The sequence below is a fragment of the Aspergillus homomorphus genome (genome assembly GCF_003184865.1).
Source record: "Aspergillus homomorphus CBS 101889 unplaced genomic scaffold BO97scaffold_1, whole genome shotgun sequence".
Classification (NCBI taxonomy): Eukaryota; Fungi; Ascomycota; class Eurotiomycetes; order Eurotiales; family Aspergillaceae; genus Aspergillus; species Aspergillus homomorphus.
This window is the reverse complement of record NW_020291887.1, coordinates 62,214-77,797: the sequence shown is the minus strand read 5'-3', so window position 1 is coordinate 77,797 and position 15,584 is coordinate 62,214. Positions and strand designations below refer to the sequence as shown.

General features: G+C 51.2%; 5 protein-coding genes across 5 annotated transcripts; 1 reads left to right on the top strand and 4 right to left on the bottom strand.

Moving 5' to 3' along the window:
- Positions 1–891: 891 nt before the first annotated feature.
- BO97DRAFT_439139 (uncharacterized protein) lies at positions 892–2,883 on the bottom strand. The gene is made up of 5 exons (XM_025697961.1): positions 2,276–2,883; positions 1,835–2,206; positions 1,438–1,779; positions 1,128–1,373; positions 892–1,071 (listed from the first exon to the last, which is right to left on the bottom strand). Exons 1-5 carry the CDS (start codon positions 2,837–2,839, stop codon positions 961–963), a joined length of 1,635 nt encoding a protein of 544 aa, XP_025556316.1. The 5' UTR covers positions 2,840–2,883; the 3' UTR covers positions 892–960.
- A 490-nt stretch (positions 2,884–3,373) lies between these two features.
- Positions 3,374–5,183, bottom strand: BO97DRAFT_439138 (dolichyl-P-Man:Man(7)GlcNAc(2)-PP-dolichol alpha-1,6-mannosyltransferase; the record flags this gene model as incomplete). The annotated part of the gene is made up of 3 exons (XM_025697960.1): positions 3,374–4,773; positions 4,835–5,113; positions 5,165–5,183. The coding sequence occupies 3 exons, from the start codon at positions 5,181–5,183 to the stop codon at positions 3,374–3,376; spliced, it is 1,698 nt and encodes a 565-aa protein (XP_025556315.1).
- Positions 5,184–5,346: 163 nt separating this feature from the next.
- BO97DRAFT_358719 (YOS1 family protein) lies at positions 5,347–6,303 on the top strand. The gene is made up of 4 exons (XM_025692281.1): positions 5,347–5,458; positions 5,553–5,612; positions 5,674–5,784; positions 5,946–6,303. The coding sequence occupies exons 1-4, from the start codon at positions 5,425–5,427 to the stop codon at positions 5,999–6,001; spliced, it is 261 nt and encodes an 86-aa protein (XP_025556314.1). The 5' UTR covers positions 5,347–5,424; the 3' UTR covers positions 6,002–6,303.
- A 688-nt stretch (positions 6,304–6,991) lies between these two features.
- On the bottom strand, positions 6,992–9,290 carry creB (ubiquitin C-terminal hydrolase CreB; the record flags this gene model as incomplete). The annotated part of the gene is made up of 3 exons (XM_025696103.1): positions 6,992–9,044; positions 9,133–9,146; positions 9,210–9,290. 3 exons carry the CDS (start codon positions 9,288–9,290, stop codon positions 6,992–6,994), a joined length of 2,148 nt encoding a protein of 715 aa, XP_025556313.1.
- Positions 9,291–13,309: 4,019 nt separating this feature from the next.
- Positions 13,310–14,799, bottom strand: BO97DRAFT_333705 (U4/U6 small nuclear ribonucleoprotein PRP4; the record flags this gene model as incomplete). The annotated part of the gene is made up of 4 exons (XM_025691371.1): positions 13,310–13,723; positions 13,807–14,105; positions 14,175–14,512; positions 14,579–14,799. 4 exons carry the CDS (start codon positions 14,797–14,799, stop codon positions 13,310–13,312), a joined length of 1,272 nt encoding a protein of 423 aa, XP_025556312.1.
- Between the last annotated feature and the right edge of the window lie 785 nt (positions 14,800–15,584).

Sequence of the window (15,584 nt, the reverse complement as noted above, 5' to 3'; positions counted from 1 at the left end):
AGAGGAAATGGCGTCTGTAGCGCCCACCACGACAACAGATAATATGCATCGTCGGGCATGACAGCGCAGATATCGTCTGGGAAAGGGGCGAGGACAAGACACAGGAATCCGTGTGACTGATGGAGATGCTAAGGAATCTGATGGCTCCGATAAAGGAGACTATTCTATTGCGTCACTGGCATTGGCGTACCCACACTGAGATCATGCGGAGCGTTGGACTCGGGGAAGTTATACGACTTGGACCGAAAAGCGCTGCTTACTGCTTTTTGACTCTGTCGAAGTAGTAGTCTGTGGAGAAATATGGTCGCTTGGCTAGGGAGGAGAAGTGTGGGAGTGAAATCGTTTGCATTTTATGTCGAGGAGATGGCAGTTCCGAGAAAGGACGCACTGACTCCCACTAGAACTGCACTGCATCATCAACGCGTCAGACATATCGTCTTCCAGTATCGTGTTGTCTGGACAATTTTGGGGAGATAGTCTGAAAAAGGAGTAGTTCATGGCTAGACAAAAGGCAACGCGCCGCGCAACATCCCCAAACGGCTCGCAGAGGCGGAAGTCTGATGCCGCGCGCTGACATTCTACTAAGCACATCTCACTTGCAATCCCTTCTACGGACTTTCGAGGCTCTGTCAAGACAGCCTACACGCTGGGACCGCTGAAACCTTTGCAGACATGCAACAGTACCTAAGGAGAGTGCTGCAGGCGGGTCCTAGTTTGTGCGTTTGCTCTACTCCCCTACAGAGACTCCCTGAAAGCTCTGTTCAGAAGCAAATCAAAGTCAATTTTTATGGTACAGGTGGCAGTTCTTGCGAAGGATGTCATGATAGATACATAATCCAACGACAACAACTTTTGGCAATGAAACGCAGTTCCAAGGCTGTAACAACCAATCTCCAAAGCAATTTCAATCACTCAATCTTCCCCAACATGCCAATAAGCAACCAAGAGAATCGAGACAGCTTAGTTCACACACGAGCAATACTTCCCAGGGCGCCGGCAACGACAGTTGAGCAACCCTCCACACATGCATTTTCCGTGACCGGTACAGCGTCCACTGCAAGGCTGGCGAGGCTGAGAGGAAAGAAGTCAGCTCCAAAGAACGAAGTAAAGTAACAATTCAGACTTACCGCTAGAGCAAAAGGATTACGGGCGATGTTTTCCGACTTTTCGTTGGCTTCCGGCTCCTCAGTGCTGTCCAGGTTCTTATCTGTATCCGAAGAAGGTCCAACGGTTTCCACAGCACGATCCGTGATGTACGTGGTGCACGAGCAAGGGAATCCGGGCAACCTGCAACGGCAATGAGAGGGTTCTTCTTTGTCCATGCAGTTGCATTTCCGGTGCATGTTGCAAATGCCTCTGCAGTGGATCGGGGGCTTGTGGATAAAAAAAAGTCAGCGGATGGATTTCAAAGGGCAGCATGATTTGGATTGAACTCACCGGGATAGGCAGGATGGTCTTCGATTTGCCGGTGTCCTCGTTCGCATCCGCAGATTCCTCTGGGGTGTTGACAGGTTCCTCTGGGGCTACCAAAATCTCCTCCGTGCTTCGACGCTTAGGTGTGTTCGCAGTGTTAGCTGAGCCCAGGTCCGCGGTTGTGGTCGCGTCGTCGATTGTGTTCAGATCCTCTCCGTCGACGAGGCGATCCGGGTGGGTAGGATAGAGGTTCTTGCATCTGCACTTGTCGCCAGGGCTATCGCAATGACAGGACATGTTCTGGCCCCTGTAGGGACACGGGCATCTCTTTCGCTTGTTACAGATGCTGCTGCACTTGTACGCGATCTAGGCGATTGTCCGTGAGAGGCGGGGCGGGTCAAGGGTTGGTTGGTGGTCTTACCTTTTTGCTGGGGCTAGAAGATTCCTGATTTTCCTCCGTGTCTGAGACATCTTCAGCAGTGATCAGATTGGTGGTGGTTTTCCGAACGGCAGTGGAGTTCAAGTCCTCGGCAGTGTTCGAATCATCGGCATGGAGATCATCGGCCTTCAGGTCATCGGCGGCACTGAGATCGACAGGGGTGCTCAACTCGTCAACGAAGCGCGAAGCATCAGTGGAATTGGAATTATCGAAATCAGTGCCCTCGTTACGAGCCTTGCGATGGTTGATGCACCTGCACTTGAGGCCGGGGTGCACACAGCGGCAGCGACCCACTCCATATTTCCTGCAGTGGCAGGTGAGTGAACTGTCACAGATGCCAGTGCAGTGCCGGGGCTGGAGAGGACAGACAAAGTTAGCAACGGTAAGGACCGAAAGAAGATGATCGAGGAGCTTTCTGCTTACCTTAGGGCGAGGCCAGTGGTGATGGGGATCGCCACCCATGGGCTTGTCGATGATGTCCTTGCCTTTGTTGGACTTGTCGTTGTGATCGCCAATCTCGTCCTCATTCAAGTCTTCATCGAGTTCGGGGTCTAGTGCATCGATGTCATCGGCCTGAGTGTCTGGCTTCTCCATGCCGTTGTCTTCGAAAGAGTCCAAATCGTCATCGTTCACGTCTTCGGTGGGGGTCTTGACATCAGTGGAGTTGGCAAGGTCAGTGGTAACGCCCTCGCCGCCAACCACACCACCAGCAGGGGTGCTGTCGAGATGACCGATATCAGTGGAAGTGGGACTGGGAGGATCACCAAAGGCAGTCTGCATAAACAAACAGAAGATCAAAAGGAAAACAAGGAGCCTCTTGAGGCGAAACATCGAGAACGGATGTGGGTGAGGGATTGTGCAAAACAGCTCAGGAAAGGAGAGGTTCTGTGAGGTGTTTTCGTAGAAATGAGAGACTGTGAGAAAGGAACGGATGATGAGGAAAAGAAGAGATATCGAAGGGGGGAGGAGGGTATATTTATGCCCCATGGGGTCTCATCGCGTGGAGCACATTAAGATTACCCCAACTCGCTACCAAGAGATCTTAGACTTGAACAAAGAAGAAGGAGATGAGATGGACTCGCTACCACTGATATTTAATGTTCTGAGGTGAATATCGACATCGTTATCAGCTTCTTATCAAACGAATCGAGCTTCTTTCGCCAATCATGGGAAGGAACAGTGATCGGAAGGCACAGATTCCGAAGGACAATCGAGATTCATCGATATGTGGCTGTCTGTGGCGTGATCTGGAGAGATATGGGCTTGATGTTATCAAGTCTAGACCTGGCGATAGCTCTAAGCTCGGATGGTGAGGGATGATGTGAATTGATGAACATTGCAGCTTCATATGGGAGAATCATAATCCTACCAGTCACGTGAGAACATAGTCAACCCTATGCATCCTGTGAAGCTCTGAATCTTGTCTAATGATATCCATTTCCTAAGGTTCGCTAAAACCAAATTTATTTTACATGAGATACATACATCCACCTTGGAAGGCAAAAGAGCGATCCAGATATCTCAAACATGTCCAGCTTCATCCCTCCCCAGCACCAAGATCTTACTCTCCATCCTCACTTCCGCCCACCATCCACGAGTGGCCACCCGTCTAGCGAGCTCTCGGCCCTTCGTCCAGATCCCCGCACCTTTTTCCCCAGCAATGTACGCGATAAGACTCTCTTCGACGGTACCGACAGCTTCATCACCAGGTCGAAGAACACGAAGCCCTGCAAAACCGGAGACAGCATCGATGGGATGCCAGTTCCCAGTTCCAGAGGTAGAAGACAGAACAAGTTCAGCTTCCTCGCCGGGCTCGACAAGGGCATAGTCGAATTGGGACCAGAAGGTGGGGTCGGATTTGGCGACGGGGGACTCGGTTTTGTCGTAGTGCCAGGCTGAGGAGTCGGATAGATTGGTAGGGATTTGGAGGAATCGGGTGACGCCGGTTTGGCAGGCTAGATTACCCAAATAGACTGATACACTGGATTTGTTGTTAGGATGGATGTTGGCGTGGTTGTGGAGGGCGTGGAGGGCGTGGGCGCCGGGGTAGTTGGCGGAGGAGGCGGGGAGAAGAACAAAGGTGGAGACGACGAAGGAAGCTAGGGTTGAGGCTAGAAGGGCGAGGGAGAGAAGACGATAGACTATCGATTTGGCGCGGTGTGTCCAGATGTAGGAGGCGCCCTGAGCTGCGGCTGCGGTGAGAGTGGGGATGGTGTAGATGATGAATCGCCATTCTTTGTGCGGTTGGACGCTGTAGATCGCTAGGAAGAAGAGAGAGGGGACGAGGATGAATGTCGCCAGAGGGCGGGTAGCAGGTTGTAATAGTGAGACCGGGATTCCAAAAAGATAGGTGAGAGGGTTGAGAAGGAGACGAGGAAGCGCATTGACAAAGTAGAAGTACCACGGGTCGATACCCCAGGCTGAGGCTTGGCCGTGAAGGACATTAAACTTGAAGGCCTCGAATTCAGGCCAGAGCGGGAATTGCTGCCAGAAGAAGGAATCCACGGCGACAGTCGTGGTCAGGCCGATGAGAAGACCGACAATCCCCGCAGGGATAATTTCATGTAAGATGCTAATACGGCGGGTTGCGAAGAGGAAGATGGTGTTTGTCGCGAGGAAGATGGCAAGCTCAGAGCGAAAGATGATACCGGCGACTGTCAACAGGCACAGAGAAAGCCGAGAGCGTCTTCGATATGCTGCGGTAGATAGCGATGGCTCCGGAAGAAGGTAGCGCAGAGCTAGCGTGGTCATGCCAAATGCAAACATGTTCGAGAGCGTCCTCGATGCATAGTACAAAACATGAAACTGGCTGCTTTGAAACAAAAGGTACCAAATGGCCGTTGTCTTGCCCGCAGTACGTCGCAGGCCGGACGCAAATGACTGCAACGAGACGGCATTGAATAGACCTAGGATAGCTCGGACTGCAAAGTTCAAAGCTTAGCCACAGATTGGCATTGAGAAAGAAACTGTCGGGCTACTTACCAAGCAATTGTCTATCGACATTGTGCTGTAACCAGACGAAAGGCCGCGCGAGACCGGCCAGCAGCGCGGCGCCGACAAATGTCCGAGGAACAGCTCCAGGGAAGGTAAAATGATCATAGTCCGCACGGAAGGTTTCGCTGACATTGCGCGTCGGGATCCCATACAACAGGATATCATGAATAGCCTGGATGTGGAAAGACTCCTCTACCTTGGTGTACGGCGCAACGACCAAATGGAGGAGAATGAGGGCGGGCACTGCGGCGAGGAGCAGCACGTAAACTAGACAGTGGTCAGTCATTACTCTTGTCAAACACTTAATTAAAAAGTTACCAGCATCTCTCCCACCCATAATGACACTATTGATTCCAGGTTGCGCTAGAACTGTTGCGTTGATACATAAGAAGCGAACGAGAGACGAAGTATGAAGACAGATGGTCAAATCACATGAGTGGTGGTGGCCTTCCCGCACTTCCACCTGCCTTTCCTCTCCGCCGCCGTCATCAACATCTCCAGCTCTCTCTGACTTCCTCTCTAACCTCCACCATCATCTTCTCTCACCACCCGCTTAACCTTTCAATAACCCCGCCAAGATGTTCTTCTTCGGCCTCGGGAAACTCTTCTACGGTACCTCGCTCACTCCCCCCCATTCCACCACCCATTGAAGCACACCCAACCGGACCTCCGAAACTAACCTCTTCCGCTTCGCGTTTCTCCGCAGTCATCATCCTCTTCATCAACTCCCTCGCCATCCTCTCGGAGGACCGTTTCCTCGCTCGAAGTACGTCTCGCCTGTCTCCACAACTCCAAGTATCAACCTGTACTAAAATCTATCTCAACAGTCGGCTGGGGCCGCATGCAAGCCGATCCCGCCTTCGGCGCAACCTACGACAACACGAGCGTGAAGGCCAAGACCATCAATTTGATCGCCAGTGTCCGGACCGTAATGCGAAGTACGTTTTTCCCCCAACACATCTATCTATCTCGCATTCAAAGGCCCTTCCTCCTTGTTTCATCATGTTACCTATGCCCCCACCCCCCGAGCCTAGGACAGCGTCCCGCTTCTCCTTCCAGTACGTACATAAAACTAACGTATCCTTCTACCCCTACGCAGTACCCTTAATCGTCATCAACACGATTGTCATCATCTACGAGCTTATCCTGGGCTAAATCACTCGATTCGTTTTATGTTCTCTTGGCGTTCGCTTCTTCCGAAATCCGGATCCGATCGATCTTCTGTATACCTTGTCTACTCCACATATTCATATACGTACGCATCAGCGATTTACGAGGTGTTTTAATTTCTACCGTCTCCGAAGAACTGAGTGGTATAAAATGGATGGTCTTACGAAATGGAAATGACGTCTGTACGAATATCATTAGGTGTGCGATATAAATATTTCGAATTCGATAATAGAAGCCCTGAGGATACAGAAGTCGTAGGGAGGTGGGGATTAGGAAGTGACATTGCCTATGGGGAGATTGAAACGGCACTCTTCGCATACATATCACATTGGTATCAAGATCTATATACCGCGCGTATACTCGCAAGACTCACTCACGCGAGGTTCCGCATGAGATGTCCAGTCGAGGTAGAGCGTAAGCACTGTGTGCCATTGCCACTCAAGTCTTCAAGGCGGGGAAACATGATGCGATCGCCTGGCTGCTCATCGAAGGGCCAGCGAGTAGCCCTCCCACAAACTCTGTGATAACACAAATCGAGCATCCACTCCCTGGTGTCATCTCACCCGAGTGAACAGCTAGAACAAGAAAAAACACTTTCACCAAACGCCTCATTTGCCCAGTGGTGTGACCCCAGGCATGGGTATCACAGGGGGATGACATGGAAACAAGAAAGTGAGAAATGAGAAAAAGGCTAAAACAACATGCAGACCGCGGTGGGACGCACCAAAAAAATGCAGGCAGGCTGGAGCCGGCAGATGAAGTAAAACAGAAACCAGACCCATTCCGTCCACGCGCAGCCCGGGTCAATATGCATGATGGGCATAGGCCACGTCGCGAAAGTCAAAACGAGTCCGGTCAGGAAGAAAATGGTGATGATACATCGAAGAATAAAATATGTACGACTGAAATGCATCTTTTATGTGCAAGAAGTGTAGATCTGATACACGTGGTGGCGAGCGACAGGTCATCAGATTTTCAGGAAAGGATACTGAAGGACTTCTTTCTAATGCTGAAGCTCCGCCATTTCCCGTGGGTCTGTCGATCGCCTTTAGGACTCTTGAGTGAATCCGGGTCATCATCCTGGGGGACCAGGAGTGTCTCGGGGGGCGCGATCTTTTGAGGAGACAAGGGTTGGAGTGGTTCGGGTGGCATATTGCTTGAACTGGAATTTTCGGAGTTGGGCACTGCAGGCGAACCGGACGATGACGCCCGACTCTCTTTGTCCTTGCCCAGTCGCTGGCTGAAGCTCTTGCTGCCTCGTTTGAGTCGACTCAACCCACCACTTTTGCCACTATCATTACGTCGGTCTTCATCGGCCTTGGACATTCTGCTGGCTTCGATCGCCGCCTTCATCTCAGCTTCCTCGCGCCGCTGATTCTCTTTGTTCTCCTTGAAACGGGCTTCTTGTTCCTTCCGACGCTGCTTTTCCAGCTCTTTTTCGGCCGCTTTTCGTTCCTTCCCTTCCTTAGCCCGTTCTTTCTTCGATTGAACGTCACTCTTCTTTGGGCTAAGCGGCCGCGTGTGGACCTCGGGGATCGGAGGCACCGGAGGTGGCACGGCTGCCGGAGAATGCGGAGGAACAGCTTCGGCGCTAATATGCTCAGTGTGGGTCGGGAGTTGAGGCGCTGTCGGGGCGCGTTTCAAGCTGGTGAGCCGGTGAGGTTCGTCCTGCGAGGGGATTTGCGATGCACTGTGGACATGAGACAGTCCGACCGGAGGGGCGAAACCATTCTGCTTCACAGTAGTCTCATTCAGGTTCAGATCCGCCATGGTAGCGTTGAGATTCTCCTGTTCTTGTTCCTTCATGACAGCCTCCATAGTGGTCTCTTGGTAGAACAAAACGTAGGCGCAAGCAAGTCCGGGTTTGTCTCCGAAAAAGTTACGCACGTAGTTCTTGTCGACAGGCTCCACCATCTCATCATCGAAGAGCAGCCATCCGCGATCCTGCGTCTTGATAATGGCCACATAATGACCGTGGTAAGGGCCGCCTCCGATGTGCACCACCACTGCGTACAGCTCGTACAATCGATCCGGGTCTTCTGCATCGTCAGTGGTATTGAAGAGACGTAGGTGATACGGATAGACGACTCGATGAAACAACTTTTGCAGACGCTGCAAGTCCTCCGTGTACTTGAAGCGCTTGAGATGGAGAGCCAAGATGCGGGGAAGACGTTTGATTTTCATCCGCTTTTCTGCCTCCTGCAGACCGCCACAGTTGTCACAGTGGAATTTATTCCGCTCGCAGAGCATCTCTTCTGCGGAGAATTTCCTCAAACACGAGGTGACCGACGAATGCTGTTCCAAGTCAACTGACAAGTCTAGGAATATTTCATCTCGCTGGGAAACGTTTTCGCAGGTCAAGCACTGTGTTTCGGACGTCAAGGTCCCTTCAAACAACTCGTGTACCCATCGTGTGGTATTAGGAGTTTTGGAACCGGAACTAAGAGACTGTTGAGAAGAATCCATGCTTTCAGCAGGTGGCAGGCTTTTCTCGGGATGCTTCATGGCCTCTGCTTCCACATTTGCCACCACCTCATTCAGCAAAATGATCAGAAACTCATGGGCATCCTGATGCATGGCGGATCTGAACATCTCATGGTCCCGGCGAAGGAGCTCCAACAAGCGTTGCGGCCGAGCTATACCGAGACGTTCCTGACTCGCCACAATGGACTCGAATATATCCTTCAACGATGTAAATAGCGACTCCGACATTCCGTAACTGGCTGAATTGTTCGTGGTTTCTAGGAGAGGTAGTGTCTGCAATGCCATCTTCTTCTTGTATTCCGGTGAGTCTTTGTCTTCGGGCTTCTGTGGCTGATTGGGTGGTGCCCCAGCACGTTGTGGCGTAGCAGCTTTTTGCTTCTCTGCTTGCGCCTCTGCTTCCAGGTTTGCGGCTGGATTTTGGTAGCGGAGATTTTTGGCCAATGCGGCTTCCAGGTTCTCTATCGGCGTTCTGGTGGGATAGTTTATGACGGCTTCTCGGAATGGTACTGAATAGTAGAGACATTGCAATATCGAGTTACAATAACTGTTTGCGAGTATTAGTGATACTGGCCTTGAAGGTCTTCGCTAATTCTTTGCCTATGTCGACCAACGACCAGACACCAACAACTCACCATGTATTTCCGAACTTATCGAGAAAAGGTTTATCAGCGGAGGTTCCCGGAGCAGAAGGTCATAGATCCAGACTTACATTCTCCATCGCAAAGAACTTATCACTGCCATCTTCTCGAACGGAGCCCATGTCCTGGAGCATTTTCTCTATCGGGGTCATCGTCGGCGCCTGGGGTTCTTTCTTGGTGGGAGGCGCCCCAACCGAAGGCGTGGGTCCCTGGGGACAAGACGGTTAGCATTCGTCATTCGACATCGACGATAGAAAGAGGCTTCAGATCCAATAATTCCTCCGTCTGATCCCAGCCGTTGTGTGCACTCGTTTCCAAAGTGAGGCAAGAGCGATTATCCAATGTCCAAACAAAGCGATTGCGCCACAGGAGAGGTATATTGAACCGGCCAGGCACGGGAAGATGGAAGACGATGGGTTGGGAACAATCCAGAAAGCCAGGTTGACCGGAATAGAGACTCACCACATCTCTCCGGAAACTCCTCAGAAAAGACCCCATGATTATCGCACAATTCCGTGAATCCTAATTCAGCCTCATCGGGCAACTGGCGGGTGGAAACCGAAGCCGACACCAGGACCAGAAAAGAGAGCGGCGATGAGTAAGTTCTTCGGACCACGTGCGAAACGGCGAGTCAGCAGGATGCGATCGGGGGCGAAAAAGGCAGGCAGAGCTTCTGGTAAAGAGTCGCGATGCGTGATTCGAGGATTGATTGTGGACAGGAACCCGGTAGGAGAATTAGAAGTGCGCGAGAACGACGGAGTTATCGCAGGACTAGGGCCTGGAGACCTGGATGGGAGAGCGTGGAATGGGGCGGAAACGTGAACGGGCGGCGGATTCGAGAAAAGGTGGAGAAAGGCTGCGGTCCGAGTCGGAGAAGAAGAGACCGAGAATAGCGCAAGAGATTGGATTATGAAATTGAGGTGGGCTATAGATTAGTTGGAGGAGAATATGGTCAGAGAAGCAGGGGCAAGAATGAGAGCGAGAGCGGGAGTGAGAGTGGGAGTGGGAGTGAGAGAGGATCGTGGGAAATGGCGAGAGTGAGAGAGGAAATGGGAAAGACAAGCAGGCAAGGCAGCGTGAGAGTTGAAGTTTGGCGGGAATCCCCAGGCTTGTCTGTTAGGAACCCTTCCCTTGTAACAACCCGTAGTATAACTTAAGTTAGTAAGAGGAACTCTTTTGCCTGGTCGTACCGTATGTATGGTATGCACCGGGTATCGGTACCGTCTGTCCCCTGTGTGGCTGTCCTACCCAGTAATACTACACACACACACGCATGCTGGCGGGCCTGAGCGGTCATACTTTGGGGAGCAATGAGGGGGGAATTGAGGAGAGAGCCTCGATGGAAAAAGATGATTTCCAAACCTCTCATGCATTTTGCCATCCCCTTCCTTCGTTCATTATGGACAATTAGATAGGAATGGAGCCATGATGAGAGCCTAGAGAGTAGCTGTCGGTAAATCTGAGTTCGGTTTTCCGGCATCTGTCGGTTCTGTCGGTATCTTCCATTCCCCAGCTTAACTCCGTCCTTTCACCGATAGATTCACCAACTTGAGGGTTGCTGCGATTGACAATCAGCGTAAGACTAAGAGTCTGACTAATTTGGCCTCCTCTTGAGACAGAGAAGAAGAATCCCGACCATTCCCCTCATTCCAATGTTTCTTGATTTCTGGGTTCTCTCTCCGAAGAGGGGAAGAACCGGATTGCTACGAGGATGTGGCCCGGGACATTCGCGTCGCGCGCGCTCTCTACGTCAGTCAACTAAGGACTTGGTTTAAGCTCCTCCACCAGACAATGAAACATGGACGTGCGCGAGGCCCAATCTCAATGGCCACAGGCAAACATCTCTGGAGCACATCCACCCGGTCGGACTGGCCCCTCCGCCCAACAGTAATTCATTAATCACGGGCTACACGGGCTACACGGGCCTACAAACGTTTTATAACGGCTTGATGTTGTGTTACATCTGCCTTCGATCAGGACATCGTGGGTATGCTCCATGAAGGCCATTGGGGCAGTACGCAAAAACAAAATCAAAGCAAAGCAACCAGAAAGAGAGGGTGACCTTCTAGAGCCGGGCGAAGCAATCCTTCGGATAATATAGCACGCACGCATCATCAGGCGCAGCCAAAGGTTGCGGCCGGGGTTGCATCGGCCTCGCCATCCCCAGGCTCTGATTTGTTGCCAGCCCATTGGCATGGCTTAGCTCGCCAATGAACCTTCCTAACTGCCAGGATGCTATCAAGTAGGGATCAAGATACAGCCCGGCCGAGCGATTGACCTGCAGCTGCACGTATGAGCACCCAAACAAGATCGGGGGCCTACCCTGCCACGACCTCCGCCGGTTTGCTGCAGACGAACAAAAGAAGGGAGAGGGGATCGGAAGATTGACCACGGAATGACGGGCCATGAGATTTCCCCTTAAGCAGCGGGACGAAATGCAGTGCGTGATTTTACCTCCTTAGGCGGCCTGTCCTGGCGGGCGTCCTTGGCGGCGGCTCCGGTGCTGGTGGTCACTCTCAGCAGTTGTCTTTCGGCGAAGGTGACTCGACGCCTCAAGGATGGTCCCAGGAATGACAAGGGAAGGGAGGACAAGAGGCACCAGGACGGGGCTTGAGTATTTCGGACCAGTGTGAAAGCACTGGAACCTGGACGACAAGGGGTGGTCGCACCCTATCACCACGGATGAGATAAGAATCTCAAGGATCTCCTTCCCTTCTCAGCTCAGCTTTCCCCTCCCTCCTCCGACCGCCAAAGGGGAGAATTGGATGGATAAGGAGCCTTTACCACGTCATACCTTACCGTCATGTGGAATGGTATGGTACTGTATCACGCTACAGCAGAACCACGTGGAAACACAAGGATCATCAGAGAGTCAGGAAACCAATCGAGTTCATTGCAGCCCCCCACCTTTCCCCATCACCCCAGCATTTGAGATACTAGCGTCATACCACGCTGAGGGGGAACCTCGTATAGCATGAGGTAAGTTACCTACTGTACTTACCTAAGTTCTCTCTCTCCTCTCTCCCTCCACTCCCGACCAGCCACTCGTGTCTGTTACCGCTTTGGACTGATCACTCAGTATGATGATGGAAAGTGTGCCCTGCCAGGATGGATAAATGCATGGGGGTTGCATGGCCGGTTGCATCCTTATGGCAAACTCAAATCCGATCAGGCTTCTCTATCCGATGCGAATTTGCCCACGAGACTTGCCCGAGTTTCACCCTTGGGGGCTCCCGCTGTTTCAGCTTGTTTGACAGCAGTGTCACACAGCTTGTAGAGAGTCGATACTTGATGCTTACTGTATAAGAAGAGAAAGCACTCACTGATAAGCAAGTCCGCATCAATGGAATTCTATGAAATCCGTCATGTCGACCCCACTCAGGCTGGAGCAGCACTGAACCAATCGGGGTGGAATCCTAATCCAGCCCCGCAAAATCTGTCTTCTCTTACAATACAGGAAGGAACAGGTACCTGACTTCGGTTTTGACTCCGTAGTTACATGTAGTATCGTCAGAGTCAGTCACCGCATCACCCCATGCGGCACCCGCGCCCCTCTTCCATCCCGCCAATGAAGCTTACGGTCCCATTTTCTCGCCCACAAAAGTTGGGGAAAAGCACGAGACTTCCATACCAATGGGGATGATGGTGATGCTGTGAGTCTACGTCAGAGTAGAACACGACAAGATGGCTTCTATATCCTCTATAACAACATCTGGAAGAGCCGTTACCAAATGGTAAGGGTATAGGCTCAGATCTATGGAGGATTGCATCACAGTCACCCTGGCTCTTCTAATACCGAATGCACTTCTGCTAGGACTTGATTTCCGGACAACACCTCGAGTTCGGCAATCAGCCGCGCCGGTTTGAAAACATGGCGAACGATATCGATGAGGCTTTCCCCCGGAACGAGATGTAGGCTTACCACGATTTTGGTGTATACCTGGGTTTGCAAAGTGTACAGTTCATGATAGCTTTGTGACAAGTCAATCGCCGAAGAAGAATTGAGTAGCGAGTTTCTAAAATTTTCAAGAGCAGATGCATACATGGCAAGAGCAATCACTGGGAACATATAACTATGGGGGGGGTTCTCTCACAACAATACAGAAAAGAAGCAACACCACACACGTCTCAACCCACGACTCAAAAGAGCAGAGATGGTTCAATATCTGGATCAGTCCACGACCTCAACGACCCCAATGAGATGCGGATATTCTTTCGGCGCCTGGCAGCCTCTTTTCAGCTTCATCCCCTTCATCAGCCACGGGTCGAACAGCAACTCCATGGGCGTGGCACGATCTCTCGGATTCCACTGTAGCGCTCGACGCAACCATCGCAAGATATCCTCCACGTCTTCGCCCTCAACATCGGCCGCGGCTTGTTCGAGGGTTCTGTCCGGGATCGGGACTCGGTTAGTCCAAGTGCCACTTTCGTCCCAGAAGATCCAACTCATGTGGTACTGTTTGACGAACTCCAGTGGTGGTGGTCCAAGGAGAGCATTCAATTCCGCGATGTGGCCGCCATCATTCCAAATGCCTTCGATCTCGTGATCCTGTATCAAGCGGCGAGTGCTAGCAAGATCCCAAGCCTGTTTCATGATCCCATATAATTAAGTGGTCAGACGCAGGCCCATACCAAGGAGCCGGGAAACACAAGGTCCAAACAACTTACCAGCATAGCAACGCCCCAGATGTCAACCTTGTAGTCCCAGTTTTCACACCACAGGATTACTTCGGGGGCACGGTGCTGGTCTATCATGATCCTTCCATTGTTCTCCTTGTTGCCGAATTGTGCTTCGCCGAGATCGCACAGCACAGGGAGCCCTCGTCCTGTAGGGAACATTCTCGTAGAGTAGATAGTACGGTCGTCAAGGACCTTCCTGGCTAACGGGTAATCAATAACACGTTTCTCGTACTCAGAGATTCTGTCTGAGGACGGCCCAGGCATAAGCAGGTTCCGCATGTGAAGGTCTGACGAAAGACTAATGTTAGTTCTCTAACTTAAGGACAAATTGAACTCCGAAACGGGGTCAACATTACCAGCGTGGATGAGTCCGGGCACCTGATGCAGGTAATCCAAAGCGCTCAAGAGTCTTCGGATGACTGGCTTCGCATCTTCAAGTCTGGGTATGGGCTCGACTACCCCTAGATTCTTGCTAATGCATTCTAATTCGTACAAGCTCATTCCTAGAGGCTCATAAACTAGGCAGACGTGACGACCGTTGGGGCCTTGGATGACGAAATGATTGAGCAGTTTGCGAACGTGCTGCTTGCCGGGGTGGTCCGTCTCGATGGTTTGCATATGGTTGTAGACGTTGATTTCATGCTCTTTTCCCTTATTCCTCGCATAGACCTTGATGGTGACGTACTTGGATTCGCTTGGTGTCCATGTCATTAGTCAAATGGTCAACGCTGTAGGGAGTGGCTACTTCCCATTGACTTACATCAAGTCGCGAGCCAACCAAACGGTTGAGGTAGCACCGTAGCCAATTTTGGAATTCACTTGATATTGATCGTTCATTATTTCACCTTGTTGGACTGGGTAAAATGTCTCCGGTGTGTATCCCGGTAAGGTTTCCTCTTCGATCTTGGTTGTTGTCTCGATCAATTCAAATCCAGAAGCGGGGAAATCTTTGAGTTCAGATGTCCATCTCAAGGATTGCATGATGGGTTTAACGAGAGCGTGTGCTTGTCGAAAGCAGCTCTTTATGGGGTGGCTTCGAGATGAAGCAATCACTGGGATTTGTCGGGTCAAGCTTCTGTGTAACAGAGTGAGATGTGCAGTTTGGCGGACACGTACTATTGGGCTCATGATGATTGAAGCTCCCGTACGATGGCAGGGTGATGCTGGGGTGTCAAGGAAACTGTTGAGGAGATGACGCGTGGGGGTTGTCCTTTAAAATTATATCAGGCGGAACGGGGCCCGGGACAAAGTGTTTACCTCACTTAGGCTGTGAGATGAACGCAGACTGTCATTCACTTCTGAGCCAGCTCGACCGCCACAGGCCTTGTCTATAGTCCATACACTTTTTCGCCTGAATCGTATAAACAACAGTAATTGTTACAATGATTGAATGGAGAAGAGATGCACCTCATAGAAGACTTATTCCAGTAGGTTTGAGACCAAAGCTCGGGCTTGATACCTGAAGGTCACTCACTCTACATCAAGTGCATAAGTTTGGCTCCAGGGCTATTTTCCGCTGCTTTAGAAATGAATACGCCGTTGAATAATAATCTTTCCTTAAACTTCGGCTCCTGTGTTGCTCAACTGGCATTAACTGCGAAACTGCCAGTGAATACACAAGGCCCACAGGCTTGAGGTGTGCTATTGTGAAGTGTTATCCTCAGTGCTTTCCCATTACCGTCAGAGGATTTAGTGACAGACACTACACAATCTCAACAAGTTAACCTTCTAACTCTACGAGTAACTCGTTTCGTTGTTTCTTTGGT

Excerpts from the sequence above, each read along its gene's own strand:
- BO97DRAFT_358719 (XM_025692281.1), top strand. The coding sequence starts at position 5,425 with ATGTTCTTCTTCGGCCTCGGGAAACTCTTCTACG. Across the intron at positions 5,613-5,673 it reads GGACCGTTTCCTCGCTCGAA|TCGGCTGGGGCCGCATGCAA; the intron begins GTACGTCTCGCC and ends CTATCTCAACAG. Across the intron at positions 5,785-5,945 it reads TGTCCGGACCGTAATGCGAA|TACCCTTAATCGTCATCAAC; the intron begins GTACGTTTTTCC and ends ACCCCTACGCAG.
- BO97DRAFT_439139 (XM_025697961.1), bottom strand. The coding sequence starts at position 2,839 with ATGGGGCATAAATATACCCTCCTCCCCCCTTCGATATCTCTTCTTTTC. Across the intron at positions 1,780-1,834 it reads CTTCTAGCCCCAGCAAAAAG|ATCGCGTACAAGTGCAGCAG; the intron begins GTAAGACCACCA and ends ACAATCGCCTAG. Across the intron at positions 1,072-1,127 it reads GTAATCCTTTTGCTCTAGCG|CCTCGCCAGCCTTGCAGTGG; the intron begins GTAAGTCTGAAT and ends CTTTCCTCTCAG.